This window comes from Manihot esculenta, chromosome 2 (assembly GCF_001659605.2).
Source record: "Manihot esculenta cultivar AM560-2 chromosome 2, M.esculenta_v8, whole genome shotgun sequence".
Lineage (NCBI taxonomy): Eukaryota > Viridiplantae > Streptophyta > Magnoliopsida > Malpighiales > Euphorbiaceae > Manihot > Manihot esculenta.
Window position 1 is genome coordinate 35496148 of NC_035162.2, and position 20029 is coordinate 35516176.

Consider the following 20029-nt stretch of genomic DNA (forward strand, 5'->3'; position numbering starts at 1 on the left):
TCCTTTCATTTAATTTCTATTTTACTTTCCATTAAAAAATTTGGTCACAAAATAGAGACAGAGTTTCAAAACCTAATTGTATTCTCTCTCGCGAACTCTCAGCAATTTTCCTCTCTTTCCTTAAAGTTTAAAATTGGTATCAATATTTTGTCTCGTATACTAATCATCTAAATTTATTCATATTATATTATTAATTAAACAATTAAATCTAATAAAAACATTTCGTCATCATTTAGTTAACATTTTAAATTAATATTTTAATATAATTATAAAAAATTTAAATTTTACCAATTTCAACTATTATTACTCTAAACTTTGTTTTTTTTAACAAATATACAAAATTAGTTTAATTTTGTTAGGATTAATTTTAATTTAGAATATAATTATTAAATTAAAAAGTTTAAATTTTGTTTAACGTATAATTATTCTTTTTGAATATTATTTAATTATTAATTTATGGTACTAATTAATATGATGATCTATTATTTTCACTAAATTTAACTTTTTAATTTAATAATATATATATATATATATATATATAAATTTAAGTAGGAATATATATATATTAATGGATTAAAATTATTTGCTATTATCTCTTATTGATAAATGTAATTAATTCAATAGTCATAAATTCAAAAGAAAAAAGAAAAGAAAAGAAAAGAAAAAAGAAAAGAAAAGAAGAAAAGTCATGGCAAGTGCAGAGGTCTATTACAGTGGGCTCCACAGATAAATAATCAATCAATTTTAATTATTAAAGACCACATATATAAGTTAAGAGTCCATTATCATAAAAGAAAAGAAAAGAAGAAAAGTTATAGTAAGTGCAGAGGTCTATTATAGTGGGCTCCACAAATAGAAAATCAATCAGTTTTAATTATTGAAGATGACGCATATATCCACTTCAGTTGTGGGAAGTGCAGGGTCAATTATTGGATTTTTGTCCAATAAAAAAAAACTATATTTATACTAGAATTTAAAAAATAAACTTTCTTAAATTAGAGTAAAAATTACCGTATATCTATAAAATATGATAGTGTTTAATTATTTTTTTAAAAAAATAAAATTATTCTTACCACATTTTAATATAAAAATTTATTAATTGATTTATAAATTTTAAAAAATATATTAAATTATTTTTAATATTTTAAAAAATTTATTAATTAATTTTTCTATTAATTTTAATTTTTAAATATTATAAAAGAATTTAAAATTTTTTGAATATAAAGAGATTAATTAATAGATTTTTTAAAAATTAAAAAATTAATTAATAAATTTTTTAAAATTATTTTGGAGTATTTACAACTTCTACTAGTGGCAGAGCTTTTGAGTCTATTGAAATATTTGAACAAGACCCATCTGTAAGGAAAGCTTTGATAGTATGCAGAGTAATAGCTGGGAGAGTTCATAAGCCTTTGGATAATATACAAGAAATATCTGGCCAAACAGGGTTTGATTCATTAGCAGGAAAAGTTGGTCTCTACTCAAATATTGAGGAGCTGTATCTTCTAAATCCCAGAGCTCTTCTTCCTTGCTTTGTGGTAATCTGCAAAACCTGACCAGAAGACAGTAAAAGAATCACTTACAATTTGCTATCAAGTTATTGTGAATCCCTTTTTTAATCTTTTGATGATAGAAGATTCTTCTCAATCTTCTATTTTGAAGAAATTTGATTCTTCCTCTTACAATCTTTCTGCCCTTTTTTAGTGTAATTGTTTCAGCCCTTATTTACAGTTGCATAATTTCTTCATTTTCTTGTCCGTTTTTAAGATCAATGATGCATATATTTCAAATTAGATTGCTGTTATTTGCACATATATAAACATGGAGACCATTCTTTTTTCTAAGTTGAATATGGTTATCTGTATTGGTGAAGAAATTGAAAGTACATGGATTTTGTAGTATAATAATATGTATAACTTCTGACAAGCCAGAGCATCAAGGCACAATGCAGATGTAGGCATCTCACTTCAGTTGTGAACTGGCAATACAATATGAAAAGTACTTGGATACAGAGTTTGATTTGATTTACATGCAAAATAATAGTTGAAAACTCCAAAGTTCTTCAACACAAGCATCATAATCTAGACAAAACAATTAAACAAATCCAGCTGCTGAATACTATTTTATATTAATTTCTGTCTCACTTGAAGACAAAGAAACAAATAATTATATGAATCATGCCCAGAAGTCACATTTGAGAAACAGAGAAAGTTAATATACCTAACTTGATTCTACATAGTTTTGAATATAAATTCTTCAATGTAAATTTGTATGATTTGCTTCACATGCTTGCAAGGCATTATTTGATGTATGTAAACTGGAAAGTTTGCATGTGGGCTTTGTTGGAAGGTTAAGGTTGAAACAAAAGGCTAGTCCAAACCAAGAGGACAATTATGTGCTCACTATATGACTTTGATTTTCTCAGTTCTGTTCCCAGTTTCGGTCACTATTTGAATTTATGCTTGAATATCCTTGTTCTGTTTTTTGCCTTTTTTTTCTTTTTTGGTTTGGTTTGGTTTGGTTTTTCCTCTGTAGCTTGACTCAAAAGCTCTGCCACTAGTAAAGATTTCATTGTATGGCTTGTTTCAATGTCTAGATAGTTAGGCTTTTTCTGTAATAAAGATGGTTATTTATTGTGCAAAGAAAAGGGAGCTTGTCATTCATATAGTAGACTATATGTCTATATCTCATGTATTGAATATGCGGATATTGTTTGAAATTCAACGATCTTATCATATTCATGAGGACAGTGTTTGTTTAGGGAGTGAAACAAAGGAAGAGAAGTGATGTCAAATGTAAGTTTGATAGATTTTTTAAATCATTATTGTCTTGTATGTTTAATGAATATCATTATTGTCTTGTATGTTTAATGAATATCATCGACAAAGAAGTCAGAGATTGAACTGAATAATGCTTATTGTCTTAATTCTGAAAGTTATAAGGCAGTATATTTATACAATAATTCTAATATAGTAATATTCTAAATTAGGAAATTAGGATATACAAAAAATATAAATGTTTCTTTTACAACCTTTTTGGAACCTTAGGAAATATCTCATGTCCCATCTTGCAAACTAAATTATGGAAATATTTGCTATTGATTCCCTTAATGAAAATATCAATCAACTGATTCCATAAATCACACAAGAAATATCCGAAACTCCACTATTTAGTTTCTCTTTGATGAAATATTGATTGAATTTTTATGTGTGTTGTTTAATCATGCTGAACTAGAATGTTGGGCAATGCTAATGGCAGTCTTATTATTGCAGTATAAGGACACTTTTTTTTTTTTTTAAAATCCAGCAATTCTAGCTCCTGTATTGATCTCTGAATCCATAGAAGTTCACAAACACCTTGAGCCATGACTCTGTATTTAGCCTTTGTACTTGATCTTGTCACTATGTTATGCTTCTTGCTTCTCCATGTGTCTAGATTTCCATTGAAAAATGTGCAATAACCCTATGTAGATCCACCTTAATTTGCATCTATATAGCCTTCTACTTTTAGATGACCATGTTTGGCAAGCAACAGTCCCTTGGAGCTGATTTCAGATAACTTAAAGTACGAAGTATAGCTTCTAAATGTGAATCCGAAGGATTGTATACATAAATTGACTAATACCACTTGAAGCAAAAGATCATGCATAAATTTTCTTGTCTAAATACTGTTCTGGTGCAGAAATCCACCGCTTTGGGGAACAGTGAAATATCTCTCTGAGAAAATTCCAAAAGATACTTCTAGCAAGGTGCGGATAAATCGCGATCTCTATTCTCATGAAAAGTAAGTGGTGCTTTCAAAAGTTGAGTTTGCTTTCTTCTGATTTGTTTATCTTCAAATTTGCTTCGATAATAATTGTAACGTTGAAACAATCCTGAAACCTGTGTTTTGGTGGTGATGACTGAAGAATAATGGAGACAGCACCGACATTGCCCGATTTTGCTTTGTCCCTGAAACCCGACGAGTATCAGCTTCCTTCGGTGGATTCATCTTGGAACGAAGAGAATGTGAATGGAGGGTAAGCCTATTCCGACAAATCAAGAGTGAAGGCTGTTTGTAATCTTTGCAGAAAGAAGCTATACTACAAAAGCCATCTCAAAAACTTGGAGTGGCCAATTAAACAGGTGTATCATTCTTCAACTGTGTACCAAAGATCCACTTTAGCCCCACATTTTTTAAGTAAAGTTTTCTTTTTCTTTTCCAAGATTTCTTTTCCAACCTTAAAGCTTTGTAGCTTACCCTGTAATAGAGCTTTGTGCAAGTTCCTGTTGTGTGTAAATTTCTTGCTGCGGAAAAAGAATTGTTTTCCTTGCTTGTAAAATTGATTATAGCAACAAACATGATTTTCTCTCTCCCTCTCCCTCTCCCTCTCTAGTATATTAGCTGGTGGAGTTTTTCATATAGAAAACAGCAAGCTATTGGGTTTAGAGTTGGTTAAATGAAAAGATGGTCTTAGTTTTGATGAAAAATACTTACTGTAATGAGTATTGTAGAGTAAAAGGCACATTTAATGTATGTACAATACATTTATTTATAGAACGTTCAGAGACAAAGGAAACTACTAGAACTTAAGGAATCTACTAGAACCTACTTAATTATCTAACGCTATATGCTAACATCCCCTCAAGTTAGATCAGGGGAAAAGCAACCAAATGCTACTCGGAGATAAAAAAAATTTTGTGTTGTGGAATGGGAAATGATTTGATGGTGATAATATGTGGGTAGGAGTAATAAGATTTTTTTGTAGTTGTTTTTAGACCAAGTGACAATTAATGTCAAGATACTTGGTTCTCGTGTTTTTCTATATGAATAGTTGCTTGGTTATTACACTGTAGAACCATGGAAAACAGAGTTGTTAACTATATGAATAGTTGCTTGGTTATCACAATGTAGAACCATGAAAAACAGAGTTGTTAACTATATGAATAGTTGCTTGGTTATCACACTGCAAAGAAACAAGAAATTATACATTTAACTCGTAAATCTTTGAGTATATATGAAACTTATAAAAGTTCATACACGACGGCTTCTATACTTCGATACTCTACTTCGGCAGAAGATTTAAAAACTATTTTCTATTTCTTGATCTTTCAACTAATAAAAGAGTTTCTAAAAAAAATAAAAAATCCAGTAACAATTGCATAAAAAAGGAACAAGTGGTCTAATTTACATCACAATAAGTTGAAAGATGAGACAAGTTAGATGTAGCAGAAAAATATAATTCTCTAGCTAAACATATCTGAAGATATATTAAACCATGGCAAGCGACATCTCGATGTGGTTTTCTACGACTAGACATAAAGTAACTCAAGTAATAAATAGTAAAGCTAATGTTTGGCCTAGTAGTGTGAATGTATAACAATTTACCAATTAGTCTCTTATATTTATCAGGTTCAGAAAGTAAATCACTAGTAGAAGGATCAAGATTCAAACCTTTGGGCAGCGGAGTGGAGGCACTCTTAGCATGTAACATGCTGGTATCACTTAACACATCAAAAATAAACTTTCTCTGACTGATAAGGGTGTCAGAAGCAAACCTGACGATTTCTAAACCAAGGAAATATTTCAAATGTCCAAGATCTTTGATAGTAAATTCACAATATAGAGCACATTTAATTTGATCGATGATAGAAATAGAGGTACTAGTTGTGATTACATCATCTACATAGATAAGCATAAAAGTAAAGGTACCATTAGCATCCCTCGTGAAAAGACAATTGTCATGTATTGACTGGCTAAAACCAAAAGACCGTAGGAAGGATGTGAAATCCAAGTTCCACTGTTTTAAACTATAAAGCGATCTTTTCAACAAGCAAACTTGACCTAGACTAGCTTTTGAATAACCTGCAAGGGGCTGCATGTATACTTCCTCTTCCAATAAACCATATAAAAAAGTATTATCGATGCCAAACTAAAATATAGGCCAATGTTTAGATGTGGCTAAAGAAATAAAAATTTGAATAGTAACAATCTTGGCTACAGGAGAAAATCTAAATACAAATTTGAATGGTAATGATCTTGGCTATAGGAGAATCTATCTTTAAAATGCAATCCCTCCACTTGATTATATCCCTTGGCCACTAAATAAGCCTTATATCTATTAATCCTCATCCCCATTCGGCTTGCTCTTAACCTTGTAAAACCATTTTGAACCAATGACCTTTTTGCCGAAGTTGGTAAGCATTCATGTTCCATTTTTTTAACAGCTAAAAGCTCACAATACATTGCCTCAACCCAATTAGGATCAACTGAAACTTGAGTTTAAGTACAAGGTTCTTGAATGTGAGAGATTGTGTTGAGATAAATATGATGTGAATTGTAAAGTTAATAGACAAATCAAGATTAGAAGCAGTGGATAAGTGATTCACAATGAAGTCTTGCATCTAAGATGGTTTATTATGTGTTCTGGTACTCTTTCTTAAAGGTAGGAGAGGAGGAATGACCATTTCTTCTGAATGTGATTGGGAGACACAATCAAACTGTGTGGGAATCTGATCAAAACCAGAAAAAGAACTCGAGGTATCATGAGGTAAACTAATGGGAAGAACTAGAACCGAAACAGAAGGCTTCTAAGAAGAATTCTTTTCAAAAGGGGAAATAGACTCATGGAAAAGAACATTTCTACTAACAAATTTTTGTTTTGTGTCTAAATGTATCAAAAGAGAATGCATTTGGCAGATCTAGGATCAAATTTATTTTTCTTACAATTGTGATGATAACAAAGCATAGACAACCAATAGTTCTTAGGTGATCATAACTAGGTGACATATGAAATAAGGCTTCAAAAGGAGTTAACCAACCTAAAGCTTTGACTAGTATACTGTTAAGAATGTAAGTAGCTGCCAAAATACATTCGGACCGTTAAGTTTTTCAGAATTGAGCTTGGAATTGAATGGCCCTAGCTAGATTGAGAATATGTTTATGTTTAATTTCTACTATGCCATTTTGTTGAGGTGTACAATGGTAAGTGGTTTAATGAACAATTTCATGAGAAGAAAATAAGATGCACACTTTTTATTAAGTAATTATCCTCTATTATCAGATCTAATAGTTTTGATGGTTGTGTCAAATTGTGGATTGACATATTGAAGGAAGGAGGTCAGAATAGAATATGTTTGGTCTTTAAATTTAAGCATATAGGTCTATGTTGTTCTAGTTTTATCATTAACAATGGTTAAAAAAATCTAGCATCAATAATAGAATGAACAAAAAAAAAAAAAGTCCTCATAAGTCCATATGAACAAGGTCGAAAGGATTAGCAGTGATACTGTTACTGTTATGAAAAGGTATCCTAGACATTTTAGCTAGAGGACACAAAGCACACATGTGATTAGTATCAACAAATTGTTTAAAAATAGGTATATGAGACATTTTATGACAAAGAAGAGTGCCCTAGTCAAGCATGAAAAACAGAAAAGGAACCTTTGTTATAGAATTTTTATGAGAGGCAACTTTTTATTACAATTATAAAATTCAGTAGGATTTACAATGAGATTTGAAGCAATCAAATTACAAACAGAATCAATATAGGACTGAATAGCAGAATTAAAAAGACTATTATTATCTAAAATGTATAACCCACTTATTATTCTTTCAATAGCGATAATAGATCTAAGCTTCTGGTTCTGAAAGGAGCAACAAGATGAATAAAACTATAATGTCAAATTAGTGTCTTTAAGCGGTTTGGATACAGATAAAAGATTCATAGTAAAATCAGGAACAATGAGAACATCAATTACTTCATGTGTGTATGTAATGCAATAGTTTCAGTATATGAGACTCGTATGGAAGAGCCATTTGGTAAATGCACAGTTATTGGTGCAGAAATAGAACAAATAGACATCATATGGTGTTTATATGCTGTGACATGATCTGATGCATCAATGTTAATAATCCATGCCTTTGTTCCAGTTATCATAGTGCAACAAGTAAAGATTGAGGAAGAAATTTTATGATTGAGATAGTAAGGGTTGAGGTTATTACCAGAATAATCAGATGGATGATAAGTATAGGCTGAGTGTGAATTAACAGTATTTACTGTAGCAACTGCTTTATTTTTTATTAGCCTGCTCATCTCTTGCTGCAGTAGCTCAAGCTTTACACTAACTTTTTCCATTTTGTTCAATTTAGCGGTGACTAATCCAGTGTCAGCTATTGACGTTTTTGGGATCAATCCTATATTGTGACCTTCGATATGTGACATGTAAGCTGCATATTTTGGTTTGAAGGTCCCTGGATTAATGAAGTTCTTATTCTTATTCTTGAACTATTCTGGATAACCAATTAACTTGAAGCATCCTGCCTGTGTATGTCCATCTAGGTTTCAGTAGTCACAGTGGCCTTTTCTCGCATCATATTTCCTGTATTCTCACCTGTTGCTTTGAGATCGAGCAGTGACCTCAGTATGCTCTTTGAGGTTGGTTTGAACTTCCTTTTGAGATTCCACTTGCAGAACCATTGAGAAGGCTTTATTTACCGTCGGTAATGGATTTAGGAGCAATACTTGACTACGGACTTGATCGAAGGCATCGTTGAGTCCCATAAAAAATTGCATTAGATGATCGACATTATGAATTTCTGTGGTGAGCTTTTCAGACCCACAGCTGCATGGAGCTATCGACACAATATTTGCTAATTCATCCCGTAGTTGTTTTAATTTAGTGTAGCATGTTGTCACCGAGAGATTCTCTTGAGAGATTGTTGCTATCCTCCGCTTAATTTGATAAGTCATTGGCCCATTGCTCTTGCCATACCATTCTCCCAATTCGATCCAAGGTTCTCGAGCAGTGGTGGCGTAGAGAAAGCTTTCAACTAGATCCTTTGAGATAGAGTTGAGAATCCATGATGTTACCATGTAATCGCAGCGTCTCCACTTCTCGTATGTTCAGATCCATCTTTTGGTATAATGAATTTGTCTTCCACGAATGCGAGCTTATTCTTAGCTCTGAGAGCGATTTTCATCCCTCGATTCCAGCCTTTATAATTGACGCCATTTAGTTGAACGGAGACAAGAATCATCACTAGATTATCAGACTTTGCAAGTCAAGGTGTCGTCGGTGATGGTCTTAGGGATGTGTTTCGTTGGAGCTGATTGGCTCTGCGACCTAGCAGAGCTACTTTCTTCTATTTTCTCGATCTAAAGGAGGTTCTTTGAGGCAAGAGAAGAAAAGAAAGAAAAAAAATTCTAACAACCTGCTCTGATACCATCATAGTTTGATGAAAAATACTCTACTATAATGAGTACTATAGAGTAAAAAGTATATTTTATGTATGTATAACACACCTATTTAAGGATGTTTAGATACAAAGGAAACTATAAGAATATACTATAATAATTTGAGATTTGATGAATTCGCTAGCACAGGACACTTGGATTAAGGTTTTGATCTTACGGGGAAATCAATGAGTCGGAATTGGTAGTTGGGGGATTAATAGAGCTCATCATTGATTTGAGTAAGTTGATATTTTTGGGGAAGAATCTTAGAGTATAGTTGAAATCAAAGAACTTATATGGTAATCTTATTTTGGATTAAATTTTTGAATGGTTCCATGTACCATAACATCTCTAATAATTTCAGACTTTAATCACTTTGTTAGCGTCTAATTTTTTTTGGAAGGACCAACAATTTTTACTTTAAAAAAAATAAAAAATTTCTTCCACACTTATCATATCAAAAAAGTATTGTTATTAAGTAAAATATAATAAGTATATTGTTATTAGGTAAAATTATTATCACATCTCTATAATATTTTGATATAACTAACTAATTTACCTTTTATATTTTATAAATTATATTAAAATGTCTTTATAATTTAATTTTGTTAATATAAAAAGACAACCAATATTTTAATTATTTTAACTATTAGTCAATATAATAAAATTTTTTAATTTCGAAAATACCTTCTATTAAAAATAAAATATGATACTACTCTCCTCCACTCTCTTTTCTCGCATCCCTCTCCTGTTGTCTTTTACGTCTTTAAAGTGGATGGAGCATTTCCATTATTGTCATATTTGGGTCTTCGCTTAGTTGTTTTGATCATAAATTTAATTCCTTTGTTTTCTTTGCTTAAAAAAAAAAAAAATGGAGTTCCCATTTTAGCTCTATTTTACTTCTCTAAAATTTATTTGTCATCTACAGCAATACAAGGAAGCTGACAACAAATAATTATATTTTTGGGCCAATAAGGGAAGTAATTTAAACCATTTATGCTTTCATGAAATATTAAACAGTGGCCTATCTTTTATTTATTTTTATTAATTTACTACTTTATTTCAGATTTTTTTTTCATTTTTATAATTTCAACTATTCTATTACCTTATTGCTTAGCCATATCCTATTTATATTTTCTATTCAACACTAATAAAAACTAATATTGATATTGATTCTTCTGCTGTTTCCATCAAAATATTTAGAAAATATATTTAGATATATATAATTTGGTTTCATTCAAAATCTCCATTAAATTATTTTGATTAAGCTAAAGACTCGCATTAGTACCTATCCACATGTCTAATGCTTCGTTGTTAAATTCTTAACACAGCGACCTCTTGTCACCCTGCAGTTTCATAATCCACGAAGCATCAAATTTTCTATCTTGCAGGATCATGTCGCCAGCACTTTTTGCAGTTGGTTTCCTAGGAGAAGCCAACGATGAAACAATGCATTATTCTAAATAAGGCTTTTTACTTTTAGTATGATGTCCTTGCTTTGATCGTACTATCATCCTCCATAGATGGTCCCATTGCATCTGGTCATCAGAAAACCCGTTGGGAGCATTTTTTGTCATTTGCCTATTTCAATCTTCATAGATAAGAATGAAAAGGATTGGGGGTTGGGGAATTTTTTTGCTATTTTATGCAATGAGGGCAATTTAGTATTTTATATATAGACTAACAGTAAAAAGAGTTTAAAATTAACCGATATCCCTTTAAATTGATAGAAATAAATTACAGACATATTTTAATATAATTAAAAAATATATATTTTAATTAGTTAAGTAAAACTATAGGAATACTATATTAATTATCCTTTATTATTATTAAACGCTTTCCTCTTTGGTTAAAAGGGCTTTGCTGGTTTAGATAATGCAGAACAAACATAACTTTCTGCATTAATAAAGTCACCATGGATGTCTTTATCTTTTATGTTTCGTCCTTAGTTGATTTTTCATAATCTCCTGGAAGACTATTTAAAGTTCTTACAGCTTGCATAGGAAGAGAAACAACTTTTGGAGTTGTTTTTCCCTTGTGAGGCAGTTGATACTGTTGGTTGCTTCTCTTGGAAGCTCCATGTACCTCATTGGATTTTTGGATGTTAGTCGCTGTGTGACCAACGGATGCCCCTGCCTGCCAACTTCAGGTGAAGTTCTCCTTGACCCTTGCCAATTTGTGCTACTAAAGTAGACACCCTTGAGATAGTTCTCCGGTGCATTTTGAATAACTACTCCTACATTCTTGGTGAATGTCTTGCACACTCCAATTATTTTACCTATATCTTGCATTACTATTACATTTGGTGTTACTTTTTTTGCATCAAAGGCAACTCTTTGTCGAATTGTTATTCAATAAGTGTATCTACACAAAGTTTTATCTATATAGAAACTCTTTTATGGTTCGGATCATACAGTTCCGTTTCCAATAATAACTTCTTGTTTTGCCACTATGACTTGATTCATAGTCCAAAACTTGTTCTATCAATATTAATAAAAAAAAAATTGAGTAATGTAGAATTGTATGTCCCATCAAGTGACCAAAGGAATGTTGTGTTATTTGATAAAGGCAAATGGTGTTGAATTTGTGCATCGAACGAGTGATGTAGAAATGATCCAATTGAGCATGCCAAAATATTGTTACCTTGCTAAATTAAATTATTGTATTGAAACTCTAAAGAGCAACACTATGATCAAAAGTTTATGTGGTGTATTGTTAAAATTTTTTTAGAGAATCCTAATTTGTAAATGATAGGTAAATAATAATACTTCTCTATTAAGATTATTAAGTGTAGAAAAATTAAATCATAAAATATTCATTATTCACTTTAAGTTCTTGTTTGTCCTTTATGCTGTTGCATTACATTCAGGTGAATAAGAAATGACAGTTTTATGAATTGTTTAAATAAAATATATTTGCTATTTCTATCTAATTTAACTCTTATTTTTTTGTTAATTAATTTTTTATTTCAACTTTATATAAATGAAACATATTAAGAATCTCTTAGAAAGATTTCTCAGCAAATATATCAAAATTATATAATATTTTTTTATTACATCTGTTATATTTATTTTAAATTTTTTGAAATAATATATATTAAACTAAAAAATTCAAAGTGAAGCAAAGAATTTTTATTTAACTTAGCTTTCATATTCAATTAGTATATAGATAGGAAGTTTACCACAAGAGATTCAAGGAAGAAGTCAAATGACAAGTTTGAAAAATCCAAAGAAGAAAAGTCTAGTCATGTAACAACAAATCAAGAATTGTTATTGCACAGAATCCAATCTAACATGAAAGAATGAAGCACTTTAAAGTCTACATGTTAAGATGTTCAAACACATTAGGCCATCTTGATTCCCAAATATATCACAAAGGCTAATTAACACAAAATATAACTAATACTGCATTCATGCATATTAAAAATCATCAGCAAAAAACTTAACATACATTGTCCATTAAGCACTCGGTATCACACCGTCCAATATACATGTTCTAGGAATATAAAGTAAACACAAACCAATAGGAATATACAAAACAAAGACCAAAGCAGAAGTAATCATAATTCAATAAGAATCCAATGGTAGACAAAAACCATAATCCATGATTTTAGCCAGGTTGTTTGCAATAGTACCAAGCTCACATTAACCTAAGACATGACATTAGTGGAGTTTGTTTCAGTTATAATTCCGAAAAAACAAATATAGAACGCTTTTAGCAATAGTAATATGAGGGCAAAATGGTTCTTATACCATTTTAAAATCTCAAAAAAAAAAAAAAAAAAAAAAAACAATATCTTGCATAAATGCTTCCATTATGAATAAAGAAGCCCTTTCATAATCTACCTTTGATATGACTTTTGTGTTTGACATCACATTTGCGCCGATAATTCAATATTCTCTAGCATTCTGTACATCATCCAAAACATTCAAGGACAACAATGTCAGGATCAAGAAGAGAATACATGTAATGTAAGTATTCTATGGCTTAGAAAGAAGTGAGAATTTGATTAACTAACACATACATACCATTCCTGCAAACAATTGTTGTATAGCAGCATTGAGATTGCCATTCCAATGCCATTGGTCATCTTTTTGTACACCCAGCAGGCTGCTTGTGCTTAAGACTCCTTTTGAGAAAACCTGCAGCTTGGGGCATTGCATCACAGTTACATTTTTCAAAGAGGGGAATTTGAAGCTGTGTTCTGATGAACAAAAGCAAACGAGGCTCGGCAAATAATGAAGTTCCAAACTTTCCAATTTGCTAAAGATAATATCCTCTTTCAATTCAATTTCATCTCCATCATTTGCAACTATCTCTTTCAATCCATCACATTCTTTTATACTCATTGTTGTGAGTCGCACCAGACTTTTTGCTGTGGAAGATGTTACCAGACTAAGTAATCCATTGCATTTCAACACTTCTAACGTGATTAGATTTTGGAAAGTAGAGGATGGTGCTAAAGTAACCAGACTGTTACACCTCTCAACATGAAGAAGTTCAAGAGACTGTAGAACTTGGTCTAGCTCGGAGTCTTGGTTCCATATATCCGTCAAATCAGGAAGGTTATTCAACGTAAGTCTCCCTATCAGTCTAAGAACCTCAACATATTTTTTCCTACCAACAGAGCCATCACATGGGAACAGCTCCTTGAATTGACTACAACCCACTACAAGACTTTCCATAAGCTGAAATCTTTCAAGGAGATCAAATGGAAAAACTGCAGATTCATCATGAAAGCAATGTATCCCAATGGTTGTGAGTTTGTGAAAGAGATCAGCTGGAAACTGGCCTTCCAATATCATTGCCGCATCCTTTCTTGTTAGAGTTAACTTCTCCAAGTTGGAGACAACCTGTAAAGATCAATCAAATGAAAACACGTTGAACATTCATGTTGCATCTAAAAGTTTGCAGATATATAGAAGAAATAACTATTTTGCACTTGAAAAAGGATCATTACAACCCATATTTAAATTTAATATGGTAATCACAAATTTCAACATATTATAACTATATTGTAAACTTCTATAATTACTTTCGTTAACCATTAATTGTCTCTTAGTTCCTTAGTATATTATAAGATGAAAAGACTTTTAGGGTGGGTGTAACTAAATACAATTAATATTATTTATTGACTTCTCGTATTTTAAAAAAATTACACCAATCAATCAATTCTTATACATTTAAATAATTATATAGTTCAAAATTGATAATTAATTTACTCGACAATCAATTTTTTTTAGGGTTAATCGTAAAAAAAATCTAAATTTTATAATTTTTTTTATAATTCTATTGTATATTTTAAAATAATCAATTTAAATTTATATATTTAAATTTTTAAAAATTATATCTAACTATTAAAATTTCCCTTAACTTACTAACATAAATATCACATCAGCCTCATATCATCGCCACTTCATTACCATGTTATTACCATATTACCGCAATATAATACAAAATGATCGTAAAAAAAATTATGTATTTTATAATTTTTTACAATTTTACTCCACACTTTAAAAATAGCCAATTTAATTTTATACTTTAAAACTTCTACTAATTATACTCAATCATTAATAAATATTAATTTATTATTGTTTCATTAAGGAAAATATGATATTATCATTCACGTACTAAAAAAATTGGATAAAAAGTAAAATTTACCTCAAATTATATAGCGGTGTCAAAATACTAAATTTCATATATCAATTTAAATTTTATCATAAATTATAATTAAAAATCAAATATGACCATTAATTGTCTTTCTTTTTATCGTGAATTAATTTGATCTTATTTAATATTTTAATAATAGTTATTACCAAACTTGCACTGAAAAATTAAATTTGAAATTTTTGGCATCTAGATGAAAATTTGACATTTTTATTCTATAAAATTACCACTTAAATTTTTATTAATTTTAATAATTATTTCATAAATGTACACACCATATAAATATAAACATCTCATATTAGATATTATATTGTAATAATATGGCGTGCTAACCGCTGCTTCTTCAATAGTAAATGTCGAGAAGGATTTCAAATATGTAAATTTTTTAAACAGCAGAACCAGAATAAAAATTGATGAGACAATAATATTACAATGATATGATATATTCGTCTTAAAAAAAATGTGACATTTCTATAAATGAATTAATGTTTTTTTCTAACAGTTCGGTATAATTGGTGAAATATTTTACAAATATTTTATATTATATTATAATGATGTGACAATGATATCGAGATGTTGTGTCATCTTCATTTAACTGAAATTTTAATCGCTATGTGCAATTCTTAAAAATTAAAAAATACAGTTTTAAATTCACTATTTTTAAATTACATAGTATAATTGTAAAAAATTGTATAGTATGAGATTTTTTTATCAATTAACTTTTTTATTTACATGAACTTGTTATAATTAATTCTCAATAAGACTAATTACAAAAATAAGTCAAATATTTTCACATTTTGACAATTTAATTCAAACATTTATTTTTTTAACGTAATTTGACAAATTTTTTAAAAAATATTTTACAAAATTTTGAAAAACTGTGAAATATTATTAAACTTTATCCAGTTTTATTTAACATATTTTACCATTTAATTTTCTAGTTAAGCTAACCTTATTATTAGTGTTAAGTATTAACTAATTCTAAACTTCATTTCAATATTTGTACTTTAATTACAATGGCTCTCTCCTCACTTGCACTAAATCTTTATCACAATTTAATGGTCATTAACTTCAAAACTATATGTAAAGATTCCATTAACGAAAATCAAATAAAAGTTTAATGACTTCTAGATATTTGGATTAAAAAAAATGTATTATTCAATAAATAAATTTATTCATAATATAAACTAAATAGTGGAATACTTAATATTTAAAAATTAAAGAAATACTAATTAGTAGATTTTTTTAATAACTCAAAAATATTTTAATGTGTTTTTATTCATAATATAAAGACTAAATAATAAGTTTCATGTGATTATAAGAACTGACATTGGAAGATATTATTTATATACAAAATTATACCAATTTTTTTTGAAGATATGAAAAGGAAAATTTTAATGTTGACATGAGGAAAAGTGGACTGAGTCTCATACCTTTCTAAACGAGAAAAGAGGTTGTGGATCCTGAATCATAGCTTGGCTCTCCCTATCTGTCTCTAGCAAGTTCTCAGATTCAGGGCTAAAGTTATTTAATTTCTCACAGTGATACACAGTTAAATGCTTCAGTAATGGAGATTCCAAAGTGTGTATTCCTGAGTAGAAGCACTTGAGTTCATTTAATTCCCCAAGAATCAACAACTTTAAGCAAGGAAAAAGAAACTCTATACTTGCTTCTGTTCCTTGGTCCTGAGCAACAATTTCCTCCACCCCACCACAACTTTCGACATCTAGTGTCTCTAGCTGCAGCAGATTTTTAGCTATCGTAGCTGGGAAAATAGCTTTTAGATTTGGACAATCACAAACCACCACTGAACTTAGGTTATCAAACAAGACAAGTTCCGTAGGATCCTTATTCCATACATGCTTCAAATTAGGGAGGTTTCTTATGTTCAGAGTTTTCAACTGAATGGTCACTGTTTCTTTCAATTTTATTATCTCTTGTAGATCAAATACCTCTTCCAGTGAATCACAATTGCCTATGATCAAATCCTCAAGAATCTGGAGGCGCCTCAGCAACATGGATGGAAAGATTTTAAGTAGTTCTTCACAGTGCTCTACCATTAATGCTTTTATTTTGCAAAAAGAATCTGAATGGAGTTGATTATGCCATAGCATGTTCAAATAATCCATGTTAAGAATCCGCATTTTCTCCAAGTTTGGGAATGCAACCTGTATCAAAATCCATTTAAGCAAATATTTCATTGAGATTTGAAGCATGCAATTTACTGACCAAAATTATTCATTTTAACAGAAGGCTACATGTTAAGAATCATTGTTTTAAGGGAAGGAACTACATACCTTTTCATCAAATAGAGCAGAGTTTATAATTTCAAGTTCATTATTTGAAGTTGGAGAATTGGAAACAAATGTCCTCATTTGAGAGCAGTTTTGTATGCAAATCTCTTTTAAGGCAGAGCATTCAACTAAATTAGTTGTGCAGAATCGGGTGAGTTTTGGCAGATCTTTGAGCTTCAGGGACTCTAGTTGATGGAGTGACATGATTTCTTCATCCAATCCCTCCCTGAGTATCACTTGCTCCATCATCTTACAATTGCATACCTCAAGTCTCTTCAGATGCACAATACTTGATGATGATAATAGATATTTTAGATTCCCACAGCCATCCACAGTCAGGCTTGTTAAATTCTCAGTATATGAGGACATCTTCAAGTGTTGAGCATGCCACATCATCTCAACATCAATTGATGACAGTTTCAGGTCCTTCAGATTAGGAAAAAATACCTGCAGTGAAATGTTTTGCTTAATCACCATTCGTCCATATTTTCTATTCTTATGCCAGAAATTAAAGCATACTCAAAGTAAAGTTCTTAACAATTAGAAATAGACTACCAACCTTTCGCTCAACAATTTTATCAATTGCTGCATCTGCTTCCCTAAAGAATGAACAAGTGAATGTGGTTGGGCAATCAACTACAGCAATCTCTTTCAGAGATGGACAATGCACAGTACCACTGCCGGAACTGAAATTGATTAATCTGGGCAAGGATTCAAGAATAATGGAGTTTAGTTGAGGAAATCTAATATCATCCATAGATTCTTCTGTGATGATTTCTTCAACCATAGCACAACTTTTCACTTCAAGCACTTGGAGTTGCTCAAGGCCACAGCAGATGGTAGGAGTAAATATATATCTCAAACTGCTACAATTGTAGATTTTAAGCAGTTTAAGGTTTCTGAGATCTAAAATTCCTTTGGGAATCTCAATCCACACAAGGCTCAACATTGGAAGATTTATCAATTTTAACTCGCTCAACTTGAACAAATTCCCAAATGGTCCATCAAAGTTTGGCCATTCTAGGCCAAATACTTGTTCCACTGAATCACAATTTCTGACCTCAAGCTTTTCCAAATCATTTAGAATTGGCAGTAGATTGGATGGAACAACAACGGAGGAAAATGCAACCTCGTCTACTTCCAAGGAACTTAAATTGTAAAAGAAATTGACTGGAAGTTGGGTTTTCCATGCCTCTTTTAGTTGAGAAAATTCAGAGAGTTTCAAATGTTGTAGGCCACTGAATCCAACCTACCAAAGCAAAATAAGGAATTAATGATTATGTAAACAAAAATTACTTCAAGTACCTAACTATTATCTAGAGCAATGAACTTACCTTATCTGCATACAATTGTTTTATAGTGGAATTAAGATCCCCAACCCAACGCCACTTATCTCTTTCTTCTGTCAAATTTACTCTCTGTAGCCTTGGTGTGCTTATAGATCCTTGAGAAAAAACCTTCATTTTAGGGCACTGTGAGAGATCTACAACTTCCAAAGCTGGAAATTTTAATGTGCAACGTGCGGATGAGCAGAAAGTTTCGAGGCTTTTTAAGCAGCGAAGTCTCAAAGTTGTTAATTTCCAAAAAATAATCTCATTTTGGAATTGGAAATTATTTTTGTCGCTTGACACAATTTCTTCAATCGTATCGCTTTCTTCTATAATCATTGTGGCGAGATTGTGCATACTTTCAGCAGTAGAAGAAGATAATAAGCTTGACAATCCATTACAGCTCCTCACACTCAGAGTCGTAAGATTTTGGAAAGTTGCAGAGGATGGTGCCAGATTAGTCAAACCATCGCAATCCCATATTTTAAGAGTTTCAAGATTCTGAAAAAATGGAGCATCTTGATTCCATACATGTCTAATATTAGGAAGCGTAATCAGCTCTAAGCATCGGATCTGTGATAGAACTGGATCATGACCATGACCATGTTGCAGTAATTCTTTGAAATAACAAGCCGTCAAAACAAGGGTTTCCAAATTTGGAAACTTCTGAAGAAGATTAAGTGGCAAATTCAAGAAAGAATAACCAAAGGTTTGCAGCTCAAGAAATTTTACTTTGACAAAGAGATCCATTGGAAATTGGCTTCGTTGTATCATTGCAGCGTCCTGGTTATTTATTACTAATTCCTCCAAATGGCCAATAATCTGTTAATCATTGAAAAGAAAAAGTAGTTAGATCGTGGCAAAACAATTGAGTGGGATGAAATCAAGAACGAAAGCTTTTATAAAATATAATTAAAATTTATATCTATAATAAAATTTATTGTGACGAACATCTAATAAGATATTTAAAAAGTAAGAACCAATAAATATGAGATTTTTTATAATTTTTATTGAAATTAATGACAAATACAAATGAATTAAAGTCGTGTTTTTTTACACCAAATCTGACGAGGATAACAAAAAAATAAATTTAGAGATTTTAATTTAAATTATATTAATTTTTATTATTTTAGCTAATTTATATATAAGAGTACAAAATGATAAGCCAAATTGATTGACAAATTAAAAGACCATTAATTTTTATGTCATTTATTATAACTATAAATTTTACTAAAAGTAAAAAATAAAAATTATAAACCAATAATATAATGGATTACAAATAAATATTATATAACTATAAAATCCCCTTCTGAACTTGAAAAATGAAAAATAAATAGTATTATATGAGTGAAAATATATATTTTATTTTTTCAATGATTTTATTATAATGCTAAAATTTTAGTATTATTTAATAAATTGACAATTTAAAATTTATAATATAATAAAGACTCAGTATATAATTTGCCCTTCAACCTTTACACAAAAAGATAGTAGATAGTGGCACCTTGATATTTTTTTAGTAAAAT

General features: G+C 30.3%; 2 protein-coding genes and 1 long non-coding RNA gene across 7 annotated transcripts in view; 1 reads left to right on the forward strand and 2 right to left on the reverse strand.

The window, feature by feature from the left end:
• LOC110608397 (disease resistance protein At4g27190) overlaps positions 1-20029 on the reverse strand; it is an 82803-nt gene that overhangs the window by 26542 nt on the left and 36232 nt on the right. The window lies entirely within an intron of this gene.
• LOC110608040 lies at positions 1347-4354 on the forward strand. 3 transcript variants are annotated; one of them, XR_006349057.1, is made up of 4 exons: positions 1347-1596; positions 3471-3564; positions 3682-3783; positions 3908-4354. It is a non-coding gene; the product is annotated as an uncharacterized LOC110608040 (long non-coding RNA). The 3 variants fall into 3 exon arrangements; XR_006349056.1 differs by lacking the exon at positions 3471-3564; XR_002486812.2 differs by lacking the exons at positions 1347-1596; positions 3471-3564 and having other exon boundaries at positions 3572-3783.
• LOC110608039 overlaps positions 12646-20029 on the reverse strand; it is a 61709-nt gene continuing 54325 nt past the window's right edge. Inside the window, 6 exon segments of the mRNA XM_043952115.1 lie at positions 12646-13133; positions 13243-14067; positions 16315-17049; positions 17179-17622; positions 17735-18424; positions 18510-19325. Of these exon segments, the coding sequence (XP_043808050.1) occupies positions 13086-13133; positions 13243-14067; positions 16315-17049; positions 17179-17622; positions 17735-18424; positions 18510-19325 (3558 nt within the window). The 3' untranslated portion in view covers positions 12646-13085.